The 26,895-nt window shown below is 37.7% G+C and overlaps 1 protein-coding gene across 1 annotated transcript in view; it reads right to left on the minus strand.

Annotated features, from left to right (window-relative positions):
- Positions 1–13,153, minus strand: part of dpy19l3 (dpy-19 like C-mannosyltransferase 3) — a 134,369-nt gene extending 121,216 nt beyond the window's left edge. Inside the window, exons 1-3 of the mRNA XM_041787092.1 lie at positions 13,015–13,153; positions 6,038–6,187; positions 565–692 (exon numbers count right to left, since the gene is read on the minus strand). Of these exons, the coding sequence (XP_041643026.1) occupies positions 565–692; positions 6,038–6,155 (246 nt within the window). The 5' untranslated portion in view covers positions 6,156–6,187; positions 13,015–13,153. The remainder of the gene's footprint in view (positions 1–564; positions 693–6,037; positions 6,188–13,014) is intronic.
- Positions 13,154–26,895: the final 13,742 nt, after the last annotated feature.

The raw sequence follows: 26,895 nt of genomic DNA on the forward strand, positions 1-26,895 counted from the left end.
GGACACCCTTGATGTAGAGCATCAATCGCTGTTGAGAGAAAGTTGTTTTCCCCCTCAAGTTTAAGAAATGGCAATCATCTCCTTACTTATTAAATGGTAAACCGCAGTAAAAAAACAGCAAAGTGTCCATTTGATGGCTCACATTGGGAGGTTACAAACTGTCAGCCTGAGCTGATGTTGGTCTGTTCACGTCATTAAGACACTGATAGCAACCAGATGACAAAAATATCATGGAAGATATTTTCATGGCTGACTGCAGCACCAATCCTGTCTCTACAATAGAGATTTTTTCCTACTGGACATTTGACTTGTGGTAGGAAAGATGACAGCATGCGTCATCCAAAGATCCAAAGATCAAACAGTCTTCTCCGTATTTCATTTGCGGAAAACGGACATTGCACAAAAACCTTGTATGTTGTGGTAAACAGCCTTTCAGCAGCCTCATATTAAACAACTGATTAAGCTGTTTCTGAGTCTGCATGTCTACAAGGTCCTTTCAACAGCGTATCACGGGCTGCAACTGAGTTTTCAAAAGCTTTTTAGAGGAGAAATATGATAGTTTACCTTGATGTTGGAGAACCACAGGTCGTTCTCATGCAGTGTTGCCACATAGATACAGCAAAGCAGACCCAAACCAACTGACACAGACCAGCCAATTGAAGTCCAGATTATTGCACCCCATGACCAGTCACCTGCAGGAACAGGAACATTTTAGTAAGTTGTCATGTTAAAATAAAGAAAGAAATGGCTAGCTTAATATAATTTCCTTTTACCATACCATGCTGTTACACCAAAGACAGATATTCCAGCAGGTTAAGCCATTTCTAATGCTTTAAGTAAACTACAGCCCTCAAGTTAGATGTTAAATGCAGGATATCTTTCAGCCAGTAGGGGTAACTTTTAATATGTCTTTTGTATTGCTAAACCTAACAAGACAATGATTTGGGTACAAATAAATTATTGCACAGTGAAAGTTTTAAAGTCTAACATGGAGTGAGTGAAGATTTAATAAGCCAGAGCCCTCTGAGGCCTTGCAGAACATTTACAGTGCATTCAGAAAGTATTCTGACCCCCCTCACTTTTTTCAATTTTCTTATGTTGATGCTACAGTTGTTTTAATTCATTTTCATTAATCTACACCCAGTACCCCATTCAATTCTAAAATATTTTTTTTTAATTTATTAGAAATAAAAATCACATTGAATTAGGAATTCAGACCCTATGAAGAAACGCTTCAAATTTAGCTCAGGTTCCTCCTATTTCTCTGGATCTTTGTGGATATGTTTCTGCACCTTGACTGGAGTCCACCTGTGGTAAATTAAACTGCTTGGACATGATTTAGAGAGGCACACCTCTCTATAGAAGGCCTCACACTTGACAATGCATATAAGGTATTAAAAGCCATGAGGTCAAAGGAACTGCCTGCAGAGCTCAGAGCCAGGGCTGTTGGGTACACAAAAGTTCTGCTGCACTGTAGGTTCCCATGAGCACAGTGGCCTCCATCATTCTCAAATGATGCCAGGACTCTTGTAAGAGCTGGTATTCCAGCCAAACTGAGAAACAGGGGGAGAACGACCAGGAACCTGATGGTCACTCTGACTGAGCATCAAAGATCCTGTGTGGAGATGGGACAAAGTCCCAGGGTCAATCATCACCTATCTGGGCCATGGCAGATTGGCTACATGAGCCTCTCCTCAGTGCAAAACACATGAAAGCCCTCCTAGAGTTTGCAACAAACTACACACAAAAAGGATCCCACTCAGTCAGAGTGACCATCAGGTTCTTGGTCACCTCTCTTATTAAGGCCCTCCTCCCATGATTGCTCAGTTTGGCCAGGCAACAGGCTCTTAAAGGAGTCCTGGTTGTGCCAAATTTCTTCCATTTGAGAATGACATATGATTATGCTTCAATCTAAACCATTCCATTGTAGCGCTGGCTGTATGTATAGGGTCATTATCCTGCTGGAAGGTGAACCTCCGTCCCAGTCTCAAGTCTGTGGCTGATCCTAACAGGTTTTTCTCCAAGATTGCCCTGTATTTGTCTCCATCTATCTAGCCATCAACTCTGACCAGCTTCCCTGTCCTGGCTGAAGAAAAGCATCCCCACAGCATGATGCTGCCACCCCTATGTTTGATGATGGGGATGGTGTGTTCAGGGTGATGTGCGATGTTATTCTTCCGCCACACATAGCACCTTGAGTTTAGTCCAGAAAGTTACATTTTGGTCTCATCTGACCAGAGAACCTTCTTTCCCTTGTTTGGTGTGTCCCCCTCATGGCTTTTGGCAAACAGCAAACAAAACTCCTTATGGCTTTTTTCAACAATGGCTTTCATCTTGCTACTTTTCCATAAAGGCCAGATTTGTGGAGTGCACCACTAATAATTGTCCTGTGGACAGGTTCTCCCACCTGAGCTGTGAGCTCTGCAGCTCCTCCAGAGTTACCACGGGCCTCTTCTCTGATCAGTGCTCTCCTTGCCCAGCCTGTAAGTTTAGGTGGACAGCCATTTCTCAGCAGGTTTGTAGTTGTGCCGTGCGCTTTCCATTTTCGGATGATTGACTCAACTGTGCTCAATTACATGTTCAAAGCTTGGGATACTTTTTATAACCTAATCTGCTTTAAACTTCTCCACAATGTTATCCCTGACCTGTCTGGTGTGTTCCTTGGTCTTCATGGTGCTGTTTGTTCACTGATCTTCTCTAACATACGCCTGAGGCTGTCACAGAACAGCTGTAATTATACTGAGGTTAGATTACACACAGGTGGACTCTATTTACCAATTAGGTGACTTCTGAGGGCAACTGGTTCCATTGGATTTATTCATGGGGCTGAATACTTTTGCGCACTCCCCTTTCAAATTTCCATTTGTAAAACATTTTGAAAGCCATGCGTAATTTTCCTTCCACTTCACAATTATGTGCTACTTTGTGTTCGTCTATCATGCAAAATCCCAATAAAATATATTTAACTTTGTGGTTGTTACATGAAGAAATGTGAAGAAGTTCAAGGGGTATGAATACTTTTGCTAGCACTGTGCCAAAGCTCAGTCATGATGTTTCCTCTTTAACTGCAAAAGAAAGACCAAACTGAAAAAAGCCCAATTCACCTGGCTGTTTAGGCCATTATCATATAATAGGGGAAGAAGTGATCTCCCTCTGTGTCATCTTTGAAGGTAGCAGGTATTAAGGTATTAAAGGCACTTTAAAACCTGAAAATCAAAACTTTTTTGCTTATTGATACTGCTATCATTTTGTGGGGTTCTGTGTCATAGTGTGTTATCACATCTGTGGTACAAAAACATTCACTAGTGGAGGAGCTTAAATGTATTCTTCCTGGCCAGGATTTATCTGTGGTTCTCCATGTTTAGCAGTGTGGCTCATGTACTTGGTCTTCTTCTTGCTGTGACGATATTTTATGTATGTTGTGCTCCAGTTTCATTATGAGAGAACACATAGACATTAGGAACTCTCTTTATTTGGTGCAACCATTTTTACATTTCCAATGCATAAAGTATGAATGCCATTGCACTGTCCCTTGATAAAAAAAAAGCATAACTAAAATTTAACTGCTGCACTAGCTCTTTAGCCCGGTAAATATCATTCTGTGTTTGACTTGTCCTCATCCTAATTCAGGGTTAATTAGTCTTACCTCATCAGAAATTAAATGTTTTTAAACCTTCTATAAATGTCCACACCTTACAGGCTAAAAAGCAGATTTCACTGGCAGTTATCCTTCTTAAGACACAGACGGAGACTTTTTCAGGCAGTCAACCCTGGACGACATTTATTGAGCTGTACCTCATCATTCCCATGAAAAGTGACAGAAAAGATGTTTAAAAAGAAACTTGAACAAAGCAGAGATAAGAGGGAGGCTTTAAGCTATGACTCCTGTCTTATTCTGTCATCATGAGAGTCGTGTGGTCTCCGTCTTCCTGCCTTTTATTGGCTCTTCTTTTATGTTTTTATGTTTTCTATTTACTGTGCAGTCTTCTTGCTTTTATTTTTATGTGGTTTTATTACTGCTGTGATTTTATTTCTGCTTTTATTTACTGTGAAGCTCTTTGGCAAACGTTTTTTGAATGTGCTATATAAAAGAGTATATGTGATTGAATTCAACTGGGAAATAATTGCATGAGGAAGGAACTAAAAACTGGATTAGACCGGTTCTGTAAAATGAAATGCCCTGATATCAAAGAGGAGCGGATGAATGGGCTCCTTATTTGGCCGCCCAACAAGTCCTTCAGATGACACAGACTGTCAGAGCCTGTCACGGCTTTCTGGGATGATACAACAGAGCCAATGTTAATGTGAGTACTAACACCTGTGCTTCATGACAGGTCAAAATGTCTGCTGCCAACTTTATAAAAGGCCTTTTGTTTCTGGTCTGTATCTACATTTTTAAGTACTTAACCTTTTCCACAGTGAATATTTAATTCATTACATGAGGTAGAGCTCATCAAGGCTATCTCATTATGTTAAAAGAAACCTTGAAAAAAAATGTTGTCTTTATTGGATTAATATTAGTGTCTTCTATATGAAACACTCTAGATGTCTGCGTTTTGGAGTAATATCTTAAAAAGATTCAAATGTGGCTACCATTTTTGTGCCAGGAACTCTGGGAAGTAATGCCACAAGGCTGCAATGTTCTTTAACTGCTAGAGCAGCGATACTCAACGTGTGGCTCTGGAGCCACATGTGGCTCTTTTGTGATTATTTGTGGTACTTTTATGTCTTAAATCTCAATATTATTCCCCCAGAAAACCTTAAAAATGCTTACCTTTTTGCCATTTTCACCATTTTGCCACTTTTTGCCCATTTGAGCTACCTTTTGCCATTAAATACCCCTTGTTTCCCGTTTTCCCAAATTTTTGCTTGTTCTTTTTGTCACTTTTTTGCCCATTTGTGCCCTTTTTTCACCATTTGTTGACATATTTTACCCATAAAAGCTACCTATTAGGGTTACATACCACTTGTTTCCTGATTTTTTGCCAATCTTGGCCGCTTTTTGCCCATTTAAGTCACTTTTCACTCATTTTTTTGCCACGTTGTTGCCACTTTTGGACCATTTTTTGCCACCTGTAACTCACTTTTTGTCACTTCTCACCCATTTTTGCTACTTTCTGACCATTAGTCCACTTTTGTCCCATTTTCACCCCTTTTCACCCATTTTTGCTGCATTTTGACCATTTTTGCCACCTCTTACTTATTTTTATTGCTACTTTAAGCCATGTTTCCCACTTTTCACCACTTTGATTGTGGCTCTTGCAAAGGTTTTTTTCAACAATTTGGCTCTTTGGTTGGCAGGGTTGAGTAACACTGCTCTAGAGAGGTGTGTGCCTTCCAAATCATTTCTAAATAGTTTAATTTACCACTGGTGGACTCCCAACAAGGTGTAGAAACATCTCAGCACAGATCAAGAGAAATGGAAGGAGCTTGAGCTAAGTTTCAAGTGTTTCTGCAAAGGGTCTGAATACCATCTCAATGTAATATTTCATTTTTTAAACACATTTGCAAAATAATTCTGACATTTTTTTACTTTCTTTAAAAAAAAGTATGTATCATCATTCCGCTGATAACAATCAAAACATATTTTTTAGTCTATATCTCCTAGCCTTAATGGATACAAGTGTATGCAGTTACTCATAAAATAAGCTCTTTGAATTTTTATGGAACTAAATAGGAGAAATGCAGTGAAGAGCTCTAAAACATTGGTTCATTATGCCTGGAGTGCTCTGAGTCTGCAGCACAGTTCACAACACCACAACAGGTGTAAGGGTTATGAAACGTGGTGCTTCATTAAAACCCCACTGAGAACTTCCCTCCTCGCTCTGCCCCCACAGCAGGTCAGAAGTCAGGTTTAGATACGGAGCGTTGACCCTGGAGCTGGAACCAGCTCAAGGACTCTGCAGCGGGGCGGATCGCTGCCAGCCATGTTCACCCCTGATCAGAGGCTGCTGCAGTCACTGGACCACACAGCCACTTCTGTCTGTAAACAGTGTATGAAAATGAACTCATGTGGGCGGTAGGGGGGCTTACTCACCGTGCAGGGTCCTCTCAGGATGATGATCGGTGCAACAGTTGGACTGCTGGGGCTGAAACTCTGCACTGAGAGGGGGCTCCCTCCCCTTACTGCCTTTCCTTTGACGCAGGGCGGTCATGACGAAACTCTGTAACCACACGAAGAGTGAGTCTGAAAAACACAGAGATATGATTCAGGCGAGTGAAAAGACACAGACTGCTCCCAGGGGTGGTCCAGAGGGGAGGCACTGGCACCCTGTACAATCTGACTGGCCATCCCAGGTGGCCTTCCAAATCCTGGACAGTTATTGACTGTATGCCCTTTCAAAGGTGTGTTTTGGTGTATGGTTCAAACAAATTTTATACTTTTTCAAGCCTTTCTAAATGTTTATGAATTACACTTTCACTGTACATCTACTGCATAAGGCAGATGCTTTAAAGAAAATCCCAAAAGTTTCTTGCAAATTCCAACAGACTGTCTGAATAAACTGCACAATTTTCTTAGAACTGTTCCAGCACCAACACTGCAGATGTATTTGTGCAGCAGTCTGTGGGAGTTTCTTAAAAATTTTGATAATTAGGGGTGTAAAGGTACGCGTGTTCCTACCGTACAGATTCGGTATGGGCCTCTCGGTACGGTACAGACGTGTACCGAATGAATACATGTGGAATGAAGCTCATACACGGACAGAAAACCAGAGCGCAACTCACAGTCACAATGTCCTGGCAACCACACAACCACAGCAAACGACAGCAACAGCCTGAATATGCCCAGATAAAAGTGTCCTGTGCTCTGGGTCTGCGAATCAAATTAATTTTACCTTCAAATGTCAGCCTCGGAGGGGGGAGAGAGAGAACTCCATCATGTCTGCAGCTTTGTCGTAGTTAAAGTTATCCTCAGATTTCACACAGCTCTAACCACTTTATCCGCCTAGACGGGCTGTGAAAAGTTCTCCCAAACTTTGTAGTAGTTCCCATTGGTTAAAAAAGTAATCCAGTGCTGAAGTCTGTGTTGAAATCAGCAGGATAGACGCTAATGTGCATAACAAGTTAACTCACGGTTGTGATGACGCGTTCAAGTTGGCTGGGAAATTTTAGCGTTTAAAGAATGGGTATATATATCATTTAAAAAACCTAGTAAATAAAAATACATTTATTTATTAATATTATTAATCACTGAAGAACTTTTGGAAGGAGGTCGCCGCATTATTTATAATTTAAATGTGATCTATTCAGCCTATTTATGTTAATACAATTTAATTTTGAAAATTTAAAATTAAATTTTATTTTTTCGCTTCCACTACCATACCGAAAACGTACCGAACCGTGACTTCAAAACCGAGGTACGTACCGAAACAAAATTTTTCTGTACCATTACACCCCTATTGATAATCAAAGCAATGAGGTTTCCAGAATTGCCATAGCATTGAAACAGGTATTGATATTGTTTATTTTTTACTCATATCAAAGGTTGAAATTCTGTTATCCTGACAAACATTTTTGGTATGTTGCTACAGTAGTTTTCTCTTCTCTTCACAAAAATGCAAATTATTTTCCTTTGCTAGAGCTTTAATTGTAGAAAACTTTCAGATATTTGTAGACACTTGTGTTGGAAAGGAATGAATCCATTTAACACTACAAACAAACTTTTACAGACTTTCTAAGCTGCACAAACTCACTGGCATACTTGTTCAATTTAGACAGTCTGAGTTTGTTTGAAAGTTCGTTTAATTTTAGAAAAAAAAGCTCCCAAAGTTGAGTGCCTTAGACTTTTAATTTTGTGACTGAAATATTGAAACATTTTTTAAAGAATTGGATTTTATTTTTATGATATTAAAGTTAAAAAATCTGCTAAAGTGACAGGCTTGGTTGGTAGAAATTGTAGTTGTGTACGAGTGGAATTATTCCATTAGACCACAGGTGTCAAACTCAAAGCCCGGGGGCCAAATACGGCCGGTGGAACAGTTAAATCCGGCCCACAAGATTAACTCATATTTCTGTTACAACTGGCCCATTACCATTGATGATTTAAGATATCATTGTTAAGTCATAAAATCTGAAAAAGGAGTAAAAATACTTGGGGAAAAGTGGGAAAAATAATACATTCGTGTTATAATCTCATATTTTGCAATTTTGCAATTTTTTCATAATTAGGACTTAAACTTAGGATTTTGACTTTTTATTTCGTACTTTGAGCATTTCCACTCATAATTTTGACTTCTCATATAATATTTGAGCTTTTAGATTCATAATTCTAAATTTTTAATTCATATTTTGACCTTTTTAACCATTTAAACATTTATCTCACATTTCCAGCTTCAAACTTTGACTTCACAATCCCATGGTTTGACTTTTACGACTCACAATTTAAAATTTGAATCATATTTTGACTTTTAATTTCATGATTGTAAATTTTATTTCATATTTTTAACCTTTTAAACTCATGATTCTGACTTTCTTTCTAATATATCTGCCTTTAAAAAACATTATTTTTCCATTTTCATTTCATGTTTTGACCTTTCTGAACTAATAAATTTACATTTCTCAAATAGTGAGCCTTCAAACTGATCTTTTCAACTTTTTAAATGTCAAAATCATTTATCATCAGCGTTAAGTTTTTTCATATTTTATTACTGGTGAAATGAGGTTGACAGTTTCTGGTTAAAAAGTTGACCCTATTAGACCCTCAGGTTAGACCTGAATCCAGAATCCGGCCCCTGCTGTGTTTGAGTTTGACACCCCTGCATAAGACATTTACATACAGACTTCTGACACTTTCTAAGCTGCTAATAAGTGTTATGGAACCAAAACATTATCTGCATTTGTGGAATTTATACATAAATATCTCTATTTTTATTGCCATAGCATCAGTATAGATTGGATTTTACTCACGATCCTGAACTTTAAAACACTTTTATTCTGTCAAACCTATTTGGTAGACTGCTAATTTTCTTTTCATTTAAAAGCAGCAAAATTTCCTTGTAAATTTTTTGTCAGTCCTTTAAGAGAACATACTTCACACAGTTATTATAGAACAGGTGTGATGAGGAGGAACGAGCCCACAAAAATTGGAACCAAATTCTAGCACACCAACAGTAGGCTAAATATTATAATGCAACACTGCAGGACAAAAAACGTGCTAATAAATGCACATTTGGAATTCACACAGCATTCAGGGGTTTGCTTGCAACTCTTTAAATATACTTCTGATATAGATTTTGAACATACACTTCCTGTTAGAGTTTTTGATTAATTAAGCTGAAAAGACTGAAGAATAATTTAGTATAGGTTGGATTAGTAGTTGAAGTAGATATGATAAGGGGAACCAAAAAGGGTAATTTATCTTTTCATTTGTGTTTTAAGGATGCTAACTTGATGCCATGCCTGAAATAAGAGCCTGCAGTTTGGCCTTGTCATGAAGTTCTGCTCATGCTCCTGTGTCTGATAAAACATAAAATAAAAGCAAGTGAAAAAAAAAACAACAGACAAAATAAAGACTGGCGAACCCTTCACAAAACAAACAAAATGACCTGCACCCACAGGGGCTGGTATGGACCCTTAGTTCCACCTTAGGTTTCACCCTGACACCCTAAATGGTGATATTATTAATTTCTGCCTTGTCAGCGGACTTGTTTTAAAATCGTCTGCTTAGGCTGGCTACAGATTAAATGGGATTAAATTCCCCTGAGGTTTGTCGCCACTTATTACTTATCCAAATAATCCTCAAGTGTGTGAAGACAGGATTATTTTACTGCTGTCTGTCAAGTAGAAGCCAAACTGATCTTCAATCATGTTTCATGATTCATATCTACTATTCCATATCAGAGTAAGTGCATATACCAGTGAGAGAGGTCAGACTGGGAAGCATCAGTCACCAGATGCTGAAGGATTTTACAGTAAAAACACAAAAATGACAGCAAACATAAACACAACTGTGCACTGAACCAACGAAATATTGAAAAAGAATGTGGTTTCATGACCGTGACATGAGAGCCATCATGTCTCGTGCAACACTATACGGCTGTGGATATTTGTGTTTCTTCTGAAATCTTGTTTCTGTTCATTTCAGTGAAGTCTTGTCTATGGAATCGCAGCGATAACACTGTTACTACAAAGATGTGTGGTCTAGCGGTAGGGCTGGGCAAATTAATCGAAAAATAATCAAAACCGACATTTGGAGCCTCTAACTGACAGAAACCTGCCTCTTTCAATTATTTCAATTTTTTTCCTTGTAGTTCTCTCTCTACCAATACATGCCCCCCTTAAAAACACACTACTGGCTGTGTAGTCATGTGATAGGCAGCCAGGTGTCTCAAAGCGTGTATGTAGCCTTGAAACCCAAAAGTAGAAGTAGTCACCACTCTGCTAAAACTCAAACATGTGGCTGACTGCGAAGCGTGAGCAGCAGTTATTTTATACTTTTTATACAACAGAATAAAAATAATTCTTTTTTTAGCAAGTCATACCAGTTGTTTATCTGCTTTTCGAGGAAAATGTGACTTAAAAAAAATCAGCTGATAATAAATAACCATAACTTGTTAATCTGTGCATGTTCCTTTCAATTTTGTTTTTAAATTATATAAATATTTACAGCACCAAACAGAGTCAGGGATGGGGGATGGGATAATTGTACATCAATTGTAATCAAGGTGAAAGGTTCAATTAATTGTGGTTTTGATTTCTGCCTTAATCGTCCAGCCCTATCTGGCGGTCCAGCCAGGTTGTCTAGGTGTGAGATTGAAAGATTAAGGTAAATCTGGTTGAAACTGTCCATATGTCTGAGGTCCACCATGATTTTAAAATCAGCTGAGATTTGTTCATTGTCTGGTGAAACCCAGCCATCAGTTGTGTGCTAACAGGCTGCTTGTTCTACCTCCTGCACTCTGTCAAAAACTAAACTATTACAGAGTTTACCATTAATTATCTAGTCCAGTGCTATTTACTTCCACTTATGTGACACACAATTAACACTCATGGATATTTGCATGGTGTAGACCAGGGGGGAAAAGGGTACTGATTACCACAGCCCACGGTAGAGAGGGGCCCTCTGGGAAGCCTGCAATGAAAAGTGTTTTTATTTGTTTTTTCTTAGTAATTAGTGTCATTATGGAATCAAAAGCAACCAAATGATATGGTCAACAGACTGAAATTCGTATCAAATAGAGTGAAATAAATTACTTGGGGGCCCCTACTCCTCCCTTACAAATTTCCAAATGTTATAGTCCAGTGCTGCAAAATATTGCAAATGAATTGAATTTAACCATAATAAAAATACTACTCATACATTCGGAAATAGGGTTCCGAAATATATTTGAATGCATAGATATTTGTAAAAATGACACAACATTTGTTGCTTGGATATCAGGTTAAGGGGGCCCTGTGTAATATTCTTTCTGGGGGCCCAAAATCCCAAGCTACGCCCCTGGATATTTGAAATGAAGTGCTGTTAAATGCCTGTTTGAGTCATGGCTACATACACCAAGCCATAGCAATGATATTCAGTGCAAGAGGATTAGAATTTAAACATTTTCAAATGGACCAGCAATCTTTGCATTTTATGACTTTCACTAGGACAAAAGAAAAACATCCAGTCTTACGTATATTCTGGGAAGTTAAATAATTGTGTAATATCTCATCTCAACTGGTCTCATGAGCAACTTGTCTTGTCACACCCCTACTTACATGTCATCTTTTTTTTATCATTTATTTAGTCTGATGCACAGAAAAGGTGTTATGGTTAAACTGGTGCTGGATTAGCTGGACTGCTTTCCCATTAAAATAAATCAGAGACATTTAAATTAATAGGAAGGAGTCTGTGGAGCCATAAAGTATGTTTAAAGAAATGAATGTTTAAAAAGAAATAAAATATAGGTCATTTTGCAGTTGCCTGCTAAAACATAATAGACGATGGTGGCATGTTAATAAACACATTCACATCTACATTTTTTTAATTTATGAAATACTAACATGGTTGTTTGAGGACACTGGCAGGCCCCATTGAATTTTTAGGTTTAAAACCGGACCCTGGCATACTGAAGTTTGGGAAAGGCTGATCTAGACTATGGTGGCCCACCATAGTCTAATCTTTCAAGCCATAGTCGGGATAACTTGGCCTGCTAACCAGCCAGATCAGCTATGATCCCAGACACACACATGCCAGCAGTTTCATGCTGCATGCATAGTGAACAAACAGGTCCAGAGGGCACAGGATGGCCGCTGCTCAGACAGACCATGAGTTGTGACTCTTTTTAGCCTTAAACCAGTCATTTTGCCATCATTTCTTTACTTATACTTGATACTAGCTCTAGTAGAGTCAGTAAAAATAAGCTTTAAATAAGATATTTCAGCTGTAACATTCCTTAATGTTTGTAGATACTGTGCAAATGATTGGTGGAGCTACAAATGGTAAATAAACGCTATTAATTCATGTTTGTGTGCACAAAACTGATGTCAGTGCCACAGAAGAGCCTCCCCAGTCAAAAGTCTGCACGTATCCCTGCCTCTAATGATAAAGCACAGAGATGTGATAAAAGCCCAGACATCATAGTGGACCCTTAACCAAAGCAAACGACCTCCACCTCAGTTTGTTTTCCTTCACTGTCTGCAGCTCCTCATTCAGTCAGACACTGATAGATGGGACGGACAGGCCTGCTCACAGCGGTATTTCCTGCTCACGTTGGAAACCTCACATCTCATTTATCGACAGCGACATAGCCAGATGACTGAATTTAAGGCTACGCCAAGCATAATAACACATGTACAAGTCCCCAGTGACAGATAATGAGGGTTTTTGGTAATGGTGACACGAACAGAGAGACACGGACGAGCAGAAAGTACGATAATCCAGGTTTAAAGTCGCATTGTGCGTTCAGCGCGGATACACTTCTACAGCCGTTTTGTAATGAATGGGCATTTTGAATTTAAGCGCAGTGCCGTTATGGACGCCAGATTTTCTCTCAGTCCTGACAGCAACAAAGACGGAACATTTTGAAGCCTCACCCTCCTTCCTCTGCTGGTAGGACGGTCCGACAGCTCTCCTCTAGCTCCCTCTCTCTCCCTCTTTCTCTCTATCTCCCTCGCTCTTTCATTATTCTCTCCTCTCTTTTTCCTCCCAGTTAAAATTCAATGGTCGGCTTCATACGGTACCGTGTTTACACCGGAACACGAGAGAGAGCCCCCTTTCAAAATAAAAGCGTGAGATTACTCTTATTTTAAATGCGCATTAGAGAGGGATAGTGGCCCAAGAAATGGGAAATGACTTTTAGATTTGTACTACAGACATTTCTACATAAGCGTAAAAGCATTCTTAAACGATAATTTCACCTACTAATCCGTAAATACCTTAAGTGAAACTTTCAATTTCAATCTGTATTTTGTAAAGTTAAACCTAGATTCTTTTTTAAAGGTTGCAATGATAAGACTGTAATAAATTTCGTTTTTTCCCTGTTATTGTTTAAAAATATATATTAATTTCATGTATTTGTGCACTGCTTTGGAAATGCAAACAAATACCAAGAAGACAAATCAATTTAAAAGGTAGCATAAAATAAAATAAATATAGTAAAGTAACAGAAATGAGGAAATGACACAGTAACTAGAACACAAAAATATATTTATAATGTATTTGTGCACTGCTTTGGCAATGAAAAAATATGTTTTCCTCCCAAGTCAGCTAATTGAATTAGAAAGTGAAATGAAATAAAGATAGAAAAATAATTACAAAAATAATCTAAAATAAAATTAATAAGAAATCCATCCATCCATCCATCCATCTTCTTCCGCTTATTCGAGATCAGGTCGCGGGGGCAGCAGCCTAAGCAGGGAAGCCCAGACTTCCCTCTCTCTGGCCACTTTGTTCAGCTCTTCCCGGGGGATCCCAAGGCGTTCCCAGGCCTGCCGAGCGACATAGTGTCTCCAGCGTGTCCTGGGTCTTCCCCGGTGCTTCCTCCCAGTGGGACTTGCCCGGAACACCTTACCAGGGAGGCGTCCAGGAGGCATCCGGACCAGGTGCCCGAGCCACCTCATCTGGCTCCTCTCAAGCCGGAGGAGCAGCGGCTCTACTCCGAGTCTCTCCCGGATGGCCGAGCTTCTCACCCTATCTCTAAGGGAGAGCCCAGACACCCTGCGGAGGAAACACATTTCAGCTGTATGTGATCTCCTTCTTTGGTCATAACCCACAGCTCATGACCATAGGTGAGGGTAGGAACGTAGATCGACCGTAAATCGAGAGCTTCGCCTTTCGATTCAGCTCTTTCTTCACCAGGACAAACCAATGCAGAGATCTCATTCCCAACCTGGAGAGGGCTTTCCACCCTTTTCCGACAGAGGACCATGGCCACGGAGTTGAAGGTGCTGATTCTCATCCTAAAGCAAAAACTATTTTTAAAAAACAGAACTTGGAAACATCAAATAAATTGAGTATTAAAAAGTTAAAATAATGCACTGCAAAAAAAGGATTGCTAAGAAAGAAAAAAAAAACTTGTTTCTGGAAAATTGTTCTTATTTTTTACCTAAAAAGAAAAAATATCTTGACATGCGAGATTTGCATTAGAAGAATAATCGTATTTTAAGAAAATATGTCTTACGAAATCTTAATAAGATATTACAGCTAATATTATGATAACAGTTACTAGTAACAAGCTACAACAATGGTTTGAATTAAATCCTAGCAGAAGGACAAGATTATTTTACTTATTTTAAGATTAAAACCAATTACACAATTTCTCAATTTAAAAAGTCTATGAAATTACACGAATTAAAATTGAATTCATACTTTATCATATGAGCATTATTTACAGAACCATTAAGAAAAATCTTCACAACACCCACACAACACAATGAATGGCTCTGTTGAAAAAACATGAATTGCTCATGGACATCTGATTTGAAAATACACTTTAAGACAGCCAATGAAAACAAATGTAACAGACAGGCTTTGTGTAGTCCAATAACATCACCCAGGTAATATTTTGCTGTGACATATGTCATGTCCTTGTGAGTAAAACTGTAAAATGGAGAGAAATCAACAAGGTTATCAGAAGATTTAAGTTCTGTTGCTTGTGCCATGTTTGGAATCTCTATTTTGTAAGCCATGTAATCTGTGTCATGGCAAATAGTGCTGTGTGGTTGAAATTCAAAACAATACAGTGATTAATTTATGACATATATACTTCTTACAAGTCCAAATTCAGGTAAATTATGAGAATTGACAGCACTAAGAATTATTTACTTCTCTCGCATGTATTTATTGCCATTTAGATTTACCCATTTAACGGATATTGTGTGGTTTATTTCATCATTCCCAAAGAATGTCATCTTTTCTTTGAAGTAAGACATGTTGTTGGTCCCAAAGTACACTCTTTAGAAAAAAGGGGTGTTCAAAACTACTTAAATTCTGACCAAGGTTATAGTAGTTTTGGAGTTAGTTTTTATTTCTGTTTTGTTTCCACTTTCTGTGTTTCGATTTCAGTTTAGTTTTAATTCGTTTTTTACTGCTAGTTTGTTAGCTTAGTTTGTTTTTATTTTGCAAAAATGCTTAGTTTTAGTTTGGTTTTTATTAGTTCTAGTGTTAGTTTTTTTATGGATAGATTTTGGGGCTGAGTGAGCATCATACATTTTTAAAAACATATTAAAACAGACAACTCTTTACTTATTATTTTATTTATTTAATGATGATGTTTGAATACAACCACACATAAAACTATCACTATGTGAAGTCTTAACCAATCAGATCAGGCAATTTTACTCTCCCCAGACTTGGGTGTCGGTGCCAGTCAGTCTGGTTGTGACAAAGACTAAAACTAAGGGTATTTTGTCTCCATTTTGATTTGATTTAGTTTTGTAAGCACACTATACAGTTTTAGTTTTTTTTTTATTATTATTTTTGGTAAAGCCTAGTTTTTATTTAGTTTCAGCTAACTAAAATGATTTTTGAATTTTAGTTTTAGTTGTTTAGTTAGTTTTAGTTAACTATTACAACCTTGATTCTGACAGCATTCATACATTTGATTATGTCTTATTACATAATCACGAAAATCTGGACGACCTATGTGCAGTATTAATGTGACTCCGATTTCAGGGTCAAACCCACAAAGACAAAGCAGATAATACAGCGCCAAATCATATGTTTTGGGTTTTTCTTGCCCTGTTCCTATTTTTTACCCCCTGAACCATGATCTTCCCACATGAACCCAGGATAACATAGTTTAGTCCATTAGGGTCTTTGTAAAACTACTCATCATAATCCAATACCTTACAACAGCACTGATACATAATTATATACGACAGACTACATCTAAGTTGACTAATATCAATTATTTAATGTAATTTATCTGTCTTAATTATTGTAATGTGTTTTTGGGGAAATGCAAAGTTAACCCCTCCCCCCGCTTTCCGGGAGAGATGGTATGATCCAGTGTGCTGCGCGCGCAGAGAGAGAGGAACGGACCGTTGGAAAGAAAAAAGAGAAGAGCCGTTGCGTGTTAGCAATTCATACAGTTAGAAACTGCTCCTGCTTTCTTGGTAGTGTCGTAAATTCCTGTTTGTAGGTAAAGGTGAAAGCGAGCTATGGATAAACTGGATGAAGTAACAACTGCTACACTCAAAGGTATGTTGCTATCTTTTTTCACTCTAATAGCATGTCTGCAAGTTTAGCTAACCCAACTCGGTATGTAGGTGTTAACGACTATCGATACTTGTACTGTATGTCGGTGAACCGACATATATCACCACCACTGTTAATAGAGGCTTTTCATGAAGTAAAAAGTAGCACAGACATATTAGCATGGAAGCAGCATTAACCTAAAGGGACATCAGTTGTGCCATAGTTGACAAAACGGACAGCTTTTTAAAGCCACTGTAACCCAGGGTTAGCCTGCATATTGGCGGCGATAGCCACCACGAATTTCGTGCAGCCACCACTCTGTCAGGTACGCAGCCCGGGAGGTGACATGAAGGTTTTTTTTTTTTTTTTTTTTTTTAAATACGCACGTGCGATTTAGTATCTCGTACGTGCATTTTGTTATCTCGCAGGTGCGATTTCTCATTATCTCCCACGCGAATAAAACAGGCACGACATACTGAGAAATCGCAAGTACAAGATATGAATAAAATGCAGTATACTAAAACGCACACGCAAGATACTAAGTTGCACGTGCGTATTCAAAAAAAAAATGTTTATGTCACCTCCCGGGCTCCGTAGTATGGAGGACTGAGAGTGCCAAAATGAAATATATAATTGATTAATTAATTAAATGTGCCATTAATTAATTAAATATGCCATTAATTAATTAAATGTGTCATGAATTAATTAAATGTGCCATGAATTAATTAAATGTGCCATGAATTAATTAAATGTGTAATTTATGAATTAATTAAATGTGACATGAATTAATTAAATGTGTCATGAATTAAATAAATGTGTAATTTATGAATTAATTAAATGTGTCATGAATTAATTAAATGTGTAATTTATGAATTAATTAAATGTGTCATGAATTTATTAAATGTATAATTTATGAATTAATTAAATGTTTCATGAATTTATTAAATGTGTAATTTATGAATTAAATAAATGTGAAATTCACATTTAATTAATTCATGACACATTTAATTAATTCATTGTTCGTGCTCCAGCAGTGCATCATGAATTTATTTTATCTGTCATCCTCTCCCATCAAACTCAATGGGCGGGACTAACACTGAACAGTCACAAACCATTGGTTTGGTCTGCAGGGCTGCCAGACGAGGGCGTTTCCCACCAAACAACCTAAAACACAAACATGGCCGCTATCACTGAGGCTCTGCATGAGCTCTCCCATGAGTTAATAACAGATATATTAGTCCTGTCAGAACACGTTGACGCTGGAATTTCGGACCCTGAGCATGAGGCAAGCAAAGCAGAGGGATTTATTGAAGTTCTTGGAGTTATTTCCGCTCTGTCTGACCAAGATATTGACCGAAGAGTGTTCGCCAAGTGTTGATTAACAGGTTTGTCAGCGCAGTTGTAGATGTTGTATTGTTTCGTACACAAACGTATTTTGTCGAATTTTCCAGGCACTTCAGGTGTCGTCTTTGCTTTGTACGTAAACTACGCCTCTGTCATCAACTGGTCCACTAGCTCAGAGCTAGGATAGAACTCTGTCACTCAGGAGCCCAGGGTTCAAATCCCCCTACTGTCATAATTATTGATGTTTCTTTTAATTTTTCTAAATGATTTTATGGAATAAAAAACGATATGAACCCCTCTCTGTGTCCTTACTGGGCTCTGTTAACGTAGCGTACAGATCCTAGGTCAGGTAAAATAACCCTGATGCCCGATCATCCATCATAAAAATCAACAATACTAGGTAATATATTCTGTGATGACGTGTGACGTATCTGTGGTCAGGCCTGGATACGTTGAACAGTGTGACTGCAGGCCAAGGGGAGGACAGGGGAGGTTAACAGAGTCCAGTAAGGACACAGACAGGGGTTCATATCGTTTTTATATTCCATAAAATCATTAAAAATTGAAAAGAAACATCAATAATTATGACACTGGGGGGATTTGAACCCTAGTCTTCCAAGTGACAAATAACTGTCTTAGCACTGAGCTAGTGGACCAGTTGATGACAGAGGTATAGTTTACGTACAAAGCAAAGACGACACCTGAAGTGCCTGGAAAACTGGACAAAATACGTATGTGTACGAAACAATACAACATCTACTACTTCACTGACAAATAAACCTGTTAATCAACACTTGGCGAACACTCTTCGGTCAATATCTTGGTCAGACAGAGCGGAAATAACTCCCAAGAACTTCAATAAATCCCTCTGCTTTGCTTGCCACATTCTCAGGGTCCGAAATTCCAGCGTCAACGTGTTCTGACAGGACTAAAATATCTGTTATTAACTCATGGGAGAGCTCATGCAGATCCGCAGTGATAGCGGCCATGTTTGTGTTTTATATTGTTTGGTGGGAAACGCCCTCATCTGGCAGCCCTGCAGACCAAACCAATGGTTTGTGACTGTTCAGCCTTAGTCCCGCCCATTGAGTTTGATGGGAGAGGATGACAGATAAAATAAATTCATGGTACACTGCTGGAGCACGAACAATGAATTAATTAAATGTGTCATGAATTAATTAAATGTGAATTTCACATTTAATTAATTCTTAAATAAAACATTTAATAAATTCATGACACATTTAATTAATTCATAAATTACACATTTAATAAATTCATGACACATTTAATTAATTCATAAATTACACATTTAATTAATTCATGACACATTTAATTAATTCATAAATTACACATTTATTTAATTCATGACACATTTAATTAATTCATGTCACATTTAATTAATTCATAAATTACACATTTAATTAATTCATGACACATTTAATTAATTCATGTCACATTTAATTAATTCATAAATTACACATTTAATTAATTCATGGCACATTTAATTAATTCATGACACATTTAATTAATTAATGGCATATTTAATTAATTAATGGCACATTTATTTAATTAATCAATTATATATTTCACTTGGCACTCTCAGTCCTCCATATTCGTAGGCCTGATGATGTTAAAAATGAGTATCAGCTGGCTTGCTTCTCTGTTCTTAAAGACATTGTAGCTGCTGTTGTGTGGTTCACAGGAATCTAGCATACAGGTCTGATATGACGCGGACAGACAGACAGCAGAGTACATCAATACAGCATAAACTTTGAGTGTATTGTTTGGTGATGGATTTTTTTGTTTGTTTTATTTACCATTTGACCCCAATGTTAGTAATGTAATCTTTACACTGTGTTAGAGGAAAATAGGGATCTGTTCTTTTTGACTAACTTTATAAACATTAGGACCCAGTGTGATGGTACAATAGGGATCAAACACTAACAGTTTTTTTAAATGAATTTCTAATAATGTTAGAAATATTTTCCTTTTACTGATTATCATTTAATATTAGGGCTGGGTATTGCTAAGAACCTCACGATTCAATTCGATTTCGATTCTTTAGGTTGCGATTTGATGGGATATCGATTCGATATTGATTTAAATGCTTTGATGTTGATTCAGTAAGAAGTAGAAATACACAACTGACCTGTTGTATTGTATTGTTGACAATTTTTAAAAATTATTTTCATGCCCATGTGAACATATGTGGTAGGTCACCTCACATTTTTTTGCAATAAAACGTCTGAAAATAAAAATTTGCACAATAATAACTTATTTGTGCGTAAGGAGTACAAAAGTAAAAAACATGCCAGTTCTGTATAAACACTGAAAAAGTAAAGTGCATGTAAACTTTAATAATATTTCTTTCCTCTTGGAAATTGTGATAAACTTCACATAACATGGTTATGGTTGGTTGTTTGGTCGAGTGTGGCCTCCGTGCCATGAAGAAAGCCATGAAGTCTCCAAGAACTTTGAATGGAGGTATGGTCACTGTATCTTGATCTGTTTAGTGTGTTTTTCAGATTACATAAGAAACAGTTATTTATGGGTATACATTGTCTTGTTCCTTTTCTGTCAAACCAGTGGAGCATGCCACAGCTGTGTTCAAAGGACTGCCACTGCTCTTCCCATCCAGCACTGTACCTTCTAAGAAGCTGGGCACCAGCAGTGAGGCTCTTTTCCATGTCCTGATGGTAAGGCTGCAGTATTTTTATGCTGAATTATAGTTGTCACGATACCTAAATTTAAATTGGGTATGATATAAGCAAAAATAAACTATGTTCTATACCTGCTTCAATACCACTGTAACAAAAAATGACCTTCTGGGAACCAAAACTGGTTTAAGATCTTTCTTTATGACTAATCTGCACATCAGAATGAGTCACTGAATTAATCAAAATTAAACATAGCCTACTGTGCACAGTTATCAGAAGTGAAATGAATAAGATATTAATGAAAAACAATTTAGATCACTATCTCCTGTACATTCTTAATGTAGCTTAATCCAAAGGAAGTCTGTGCTTTTGCAGGGATACTGATCTTTGTTTTCTCTATTTATATGGGATGTCTTATGGCCATCAGTAATTGAGCAGGATGTTAAGCTTACTTTTCAAAAGTCTGCAGGTTAGGACGCGCGCATTTTGGCGGAGGTGCTACAATGTTGCTAAGTTTTTAAAAGCTTTTAAATGGTCAGGAAATACAGTTTCTAGAATCACTGCAGGGAAGCAGTGAATTGCTATGAGTTCCACCCACTTTCACAAATTCTAGCTTGCTGTGGTGCACATTTTCAATAAACAGTCGTTTTGCTTTCATTTAGATGGAGTAATTTAGCCAGGGGGTTTTCTAATCTTTTTCTTATCTTCATTATCTTTTGTCCTGTAGACTGAAGAACCAGACCTTTTCCTGCGCCAGCAGCCTCCGTCCTGTCCATTTTGGCTCCTCTCAGAAGACAACTGCATGATTGCCATAGGAAGCACTCAGTGACCACACTCGACAGGGAGAACCTGTATGAGGGACTGTTCTGTCTCATGGCATACTATTATGCCCTCCACCTCACCAACCCAAAGTGTATTTCCACACTGCTGTCAGTTCTGTAAACCAAAATCCTTCAAGATTCCATCCATGACCTCATCCTACAAGAAAGCCCTGGCTGAGCGGAAGTCATTCACTGGGTAAATCTTCCTCTCTGGGTATGTTAGTCTTTTTCTTCTGGTTGCTTGTCTGATGAAGTCTTTTACTGAAGAAAGTTAGTCAAACGTATTTAAACGTATTCTTAGATACGCTGGCAGTTATGCTGTTGTTATACTGTTGGAATGTGCCCTTTTGCCCATGTTGCATGACTGCTATAGTAAAGCAGGCACAATATTTGACAGTACAATATGTTAATAGCACAAAAATGTACTTTCTGAGAGTGACTGCTGAGTTGAGCATTATGCTGTTGGAACTGTTTTTCAGCTGTTTTGAATACTTAAATGAAAAAGGCAAGCAAAAAGAAATGCTCCTGGTGCCTTAATTTGAGACAAAGTCACATGTATTTTTGTGTTGTTTTTTTTTTAAGAAACTGTTTCTCATTCTAAGCTATTTTTTCTAATTATGTTTCTTGGAGTTGTGGAATAATTCCTTAAAACCAACCCAATCAAGAAAGAATATGTCTTGTTTTAAGAAAATCTGTCACATTGTAGGATTTTTTACGAAGTGAAAATTTTGTAAATTCTTAAATTAAGTAAAAACATTCTTGAAATCAGCTAAATCAAAAAGCAGAACAAAAAATTTAAGTTAACTTTTCTTAAAAAGTAACTTTTCTATGCTTGTACTAAGCAAACTTGAACAAAATCAGGCCCATTTTTTTCTAGTTTCAAGACACATTATGATCTTAAAAGGTCTAGATTTATAAGCTAGTTTTAAGAATTCTAGCTGAGCAAAATTTTCTTACCCCATTGGCAGATTTTTTTTTGCGCAAGATAAGAAATTTTTACCAAATTTAAGAATATTTGGCTTATTTTCAGAAGGGCTGTTTTTCTAGTGTGTGTTTTTCAGATTTTTTAATGAGGTATAGGACTCAATACTATACCACATGCTGTCTTGATGTAGCACCAAACGTGTTATTATTGGGGGCTTTATGTTCCTGGTTGGGCCCACCAGTTTGTCCAGTTGGCCCACCCTAAATCATTGGGAGATAACAGACTTTCCTTGCCTTTACTCCTATTCATCTATATTTGATATTTAAATGCAATTTAACATCTTGAATAGTTTTCACATTAAAACTGTATTCAGCGCTCATGTGTAAAGTCATTACCTATTATATCAGGCCATTTTAAGCTATCCAGGCCCATAAAACTAGCATTAGTGTGCATGCAATCACACACGCCATGCTTCTCAGCTAAGCAGCAGATGGTTTCTTACCTGATACACCACCAGAGGTTTTATACACCAGCTGCATGGCATTTATTTCACATCCACCTAGGCATTACCCCATACACTGTGTTTGGAAAGAGCAAATCGTTGGGAGAAAAAAAATCTTCGAGGGGGATGGGATAAATATCCTGTCTGTCTCATTCATGATAGGTCAATCAGAGGGACAAACCCTTCAATGTAGTGGGCATGCACAGCCCAGAGGAGTAAACTACTTAATGTTAGCTCAACAAACAGCTGCTATCGCTGTTAATGGGAGAAGAGAAAAACCATCTTTTGTACCAGAGGTAGAGCTTTTAATTAAGCCACAAGATGAAGCTTGGCTGTTACAGTAGCTACCATAAGCATTGAGTTAGAGATGAATATAAGCTAAAGCCCACTGTTCTTCTTCCTCCTTTCTTAAAGGAAAATCAAGGCCTTAAATTTCAGCATAAAGCCATTAACACAGCTTTAAAAATGAAAGACCAGAAAAATTACCACATCCATGGATATGTATCACAGGTTACATAAAGCGGCCTTTGAAAATTAGTGTGATTTTTATTTGGCTAAATACTGAAGTTATTTCCATGAACATTTTATGAAATGAGTGTATCCGATCCTATAAAATTTATACTGCATAATATAGAATTTGTGAGCTGTATTGTGTGAATTTGTCACATTAAAAATAAAATAAAGGTTTAACCAATGTTAAACTCAAACTAGAGTAAGTAAAACAACCAGGTTACATCATTCTTGATTTAAAGGGTATGTTTAACGCTTTAAAGACAAGTTTATATTGTTCTCAGAGGTCCTCAAAACATGCCTGTGAAGTTTGTTGCTGCAAAAACACTCCAGTGTTGGATTTTTGCATGTCTAAAAGCCCCTCTGTTTCAGCCTTGCTCAGAATGAGCTGTTTATGTGTCTCTGGCTTTAAATGTTAATAATCTGTCTGACTCCGCCCCTCTCAGGAAATGGATGTGGCTTAACAGAAGTGGCTCTCCTTTCAGACGAGGAGGGCGGAACTTTTTTTCAAGCAAGGAGGGCTAACCGAACCTGGGGGTGGTGCTAACGCCCCACGTGACATCATGAGGGGAAAATCTGAGAACGGCTTGTTTCAGCACATATTTTCTGAAAGGTGGAGAAAGGGGGGAAGGGAATGGATTTTTCTGTTTCTGTAGTACATCGTCGACAGGCCAGTGGCACATATTTTTGTTAGAAAAGCTTGGAAAAGTGTACTTTGCATAACGTGATATTTAAAATACATTCCAAAAAACAGCCACCAAGTGATCTTTTTACAAAATAGCAAAAGTTAAAAAAGTAAAGACTGAAATACAGAGAAATATCTGACCTACAGCTTCATATTAGCAAAACTCCTAATTCAGTTTCAGATCACATCACTGCTTAATCAGGTTGATGTGTGCCTTCATGCTCCACTTTCTGTACCAAATCCTGGTTCATATAATATCAGGAAAGTCAATTTATGACCACATATCAAAGTCAACACCCTACTCTGTCTTTAGTCAACAATGTTTAACAGTAATTTAAGCAGTCTGGATTTCGCCCATTTTCATCTGCTTTCCATTGTGCAGACATCGGTGTTCCAGGTTGTTTTCCAACTCACCCCACCCTAGTAGTCCTGCCACGCACTGCAAGTGACATCAGTGCATACCCTCTGTTAACTCAGTCACATTGTGCAACAGAATAATTTTATTTCGCTTATAAAACAAATTTTGCCTCCTAACAACTGTATTTGTTCAACTTTTTCATCAAATTTCAGATTCCTGAAATTTCATATGAACACATGTGGTTTTACCAACTGGACCTTAAACATATCATAGTCTACATGATTTTAGCTAATGCTCAACAGCTAACATGAGTTAACTAATAGGTTTTAATCTGCTGTTTTCAACACAGATTTCATCAAAGATTCTACATAGCAGCTTCAAGTGGAGACTGAGAAGCAGCAGTCATAGCAGCAGCAGGGAAAGAATTTTACACCAAAGTACTGACCAGGTAATTGGATTTTTTTTGTCATTGCTAATTCTCTATGTTTAGATTTGCTGCTCTGTAGTCACTTTAATGTGTAGATTGTGCAATAAATTTGGATTACCATTTCAGGCTGAAATATCTGCTTCTTTTTGTCATGCTGTTACAGCCAAACACTGGTTATGTTCAGACTTTATGAGGAGCTAAACAGACCATTCAGACTCATCATTTTTGTGCACTTTTTTTAGCCTGTATGTTAAATGACCTGCAGTGGTTGCTGTGATATATACCTGTGGTATTTCTTAAAAACTGCATGTTAATGGAACGGTATGAGCTGGATAAGTCTCCTGTATAGGCACAATTTTCTGTTGTTTGTTCAGGGCTGTAATGTGAAGCATGGAGGATGATGTTCTTCACCCATATTCACCAAGTCACACCTGATGAAGATCTGTATATGATAACATGAAGAGCTGCACTCTAAAAAGCGTGTTTTGTCATTATTATCATTGCATCAAGTTTCTGTGAGGAATTGGCCAAGAGGATCATGATATAGATTCATATTAGTTTATTGGTAAATGTTATATACACCGTGTTCCACATTATTATGCAAATGATATTTTTCTCTGATTTTCCTAAATATTAATGCAAATGACAGTCAGAATATTTTTCAAGTCATCAGCCATTAGAGCATAATTCAAATGTTTTTGAACAAACTTCATAATGACAACATTTTATAGGTTGTATAGAACTGAAAATGGTCATTTGTAGAAATTGCAGCATCAGGGGGTCATATTTACTGTAATCAAAGCTATTTCAATCAAAAACATCTTAATAGGACAAGTTCCATGTTAACATAGGAGCCCTTCTTTGATATCACCTTCACTATTCTTGCATCCATTGAACTTGTGATTTTTTTGAGAGTTTCTGCTAGAATTTTTTTTTGCAGGATATCAGAATATCCTCCCAGAGCTGCTGTTTTGATACGAACTGCACTATTTGACACTTTTCAGCAGCAGAGAGATCCTTTTTCTTTCCAATATTGCTGAAACCTGTGGCCTGCTTAATAATGTGGAACATGTGGAAAAGTGCATTTTGAGGTTTTTATTTTAAAAAAAATAATAGTTATTATGAAGTTTGTTCAAAAACATTTGAATTATACTCTTAACTGTTGATGACTTGAAAAATATTATGACTGTCATTTGCATTGATATTTAGAAAATCAGAGAAAAATGTCATTTGCATAATAATGTGGAACATGATGAAAGCAATCAAAGAACAAGGCAGACACTGAGAGTTTTTTCTCCAGTGTTATGTTGTTCTTTTATTTTGCTTTTGTTCCTGTTTGTTCCAGGAGAGAAGATCTTTTTCTTTTCCAGCATCAGTAATGGTGGATGCTTCCTCTGTCTTCCTGCCTGGCTGGCTCACAGAGATACGATGCAGCCAGAGACACAGGGGGACCCTGAGAGACCGACCTGACATCTCCACCAGGTTCAGAAATACAAGGTGTGGTTTCAAGAAGAACCTGCAGAGAGGAAAAGTTAGAGAATGCATTTAAAAATTTTCAAGAGGTTACACATTGTAAGCACTTATTGCATTTTTATTTTATTTTTTTACACAATAGGTAGGTTTATATGTAAGCACTTAAAATGAAACAAAGCGAAGGAAAAGGTAAGTGGATGTAAGAGTACTTACCACTCCACCAAGCCACCAATTCAGTGATCCTAAACTCCTGTGAAATAGTCACTTCTGGCAACACAGGAGAGAAGTCCATGATTGGATTGGCTGTGGTACTATCCAGCAGGCTCAACATATTTCCAAAGCTTCTTTTTTCCGTTCTCAAGGATTTACAGGAGTCTGTGGCTTTCTGAAGAGAACTTCATCATGTTTTGTCTACTTGAAGGTCACTTTGGAGGCCCCGTCATCTTGTTGTGTCTGCCATGATTGCATCCTTCCTCTGCCCCACCTCTCAGTCCAGAAGTGGCCTTAAACAAGCCACGGGTGGTCCCTGAGGCTCGTCAGGCTTGTACAGTTCTTTCTTAACTGAAACCTTCTCA

This window comes from Cheilinus undulatus, linkage group 1 (assembly GCF_018320785.1).
Source record: "Cheilinus undulatus linkage group 1, ASM1832078v1, whole genome shotgun sequence".
Lineage (NCBI taxonomy): Eukaryota > Metazoa > Chordata > Actinopteri > Labriformes > Labridae > Cheilinus > Cheilinus undulatus.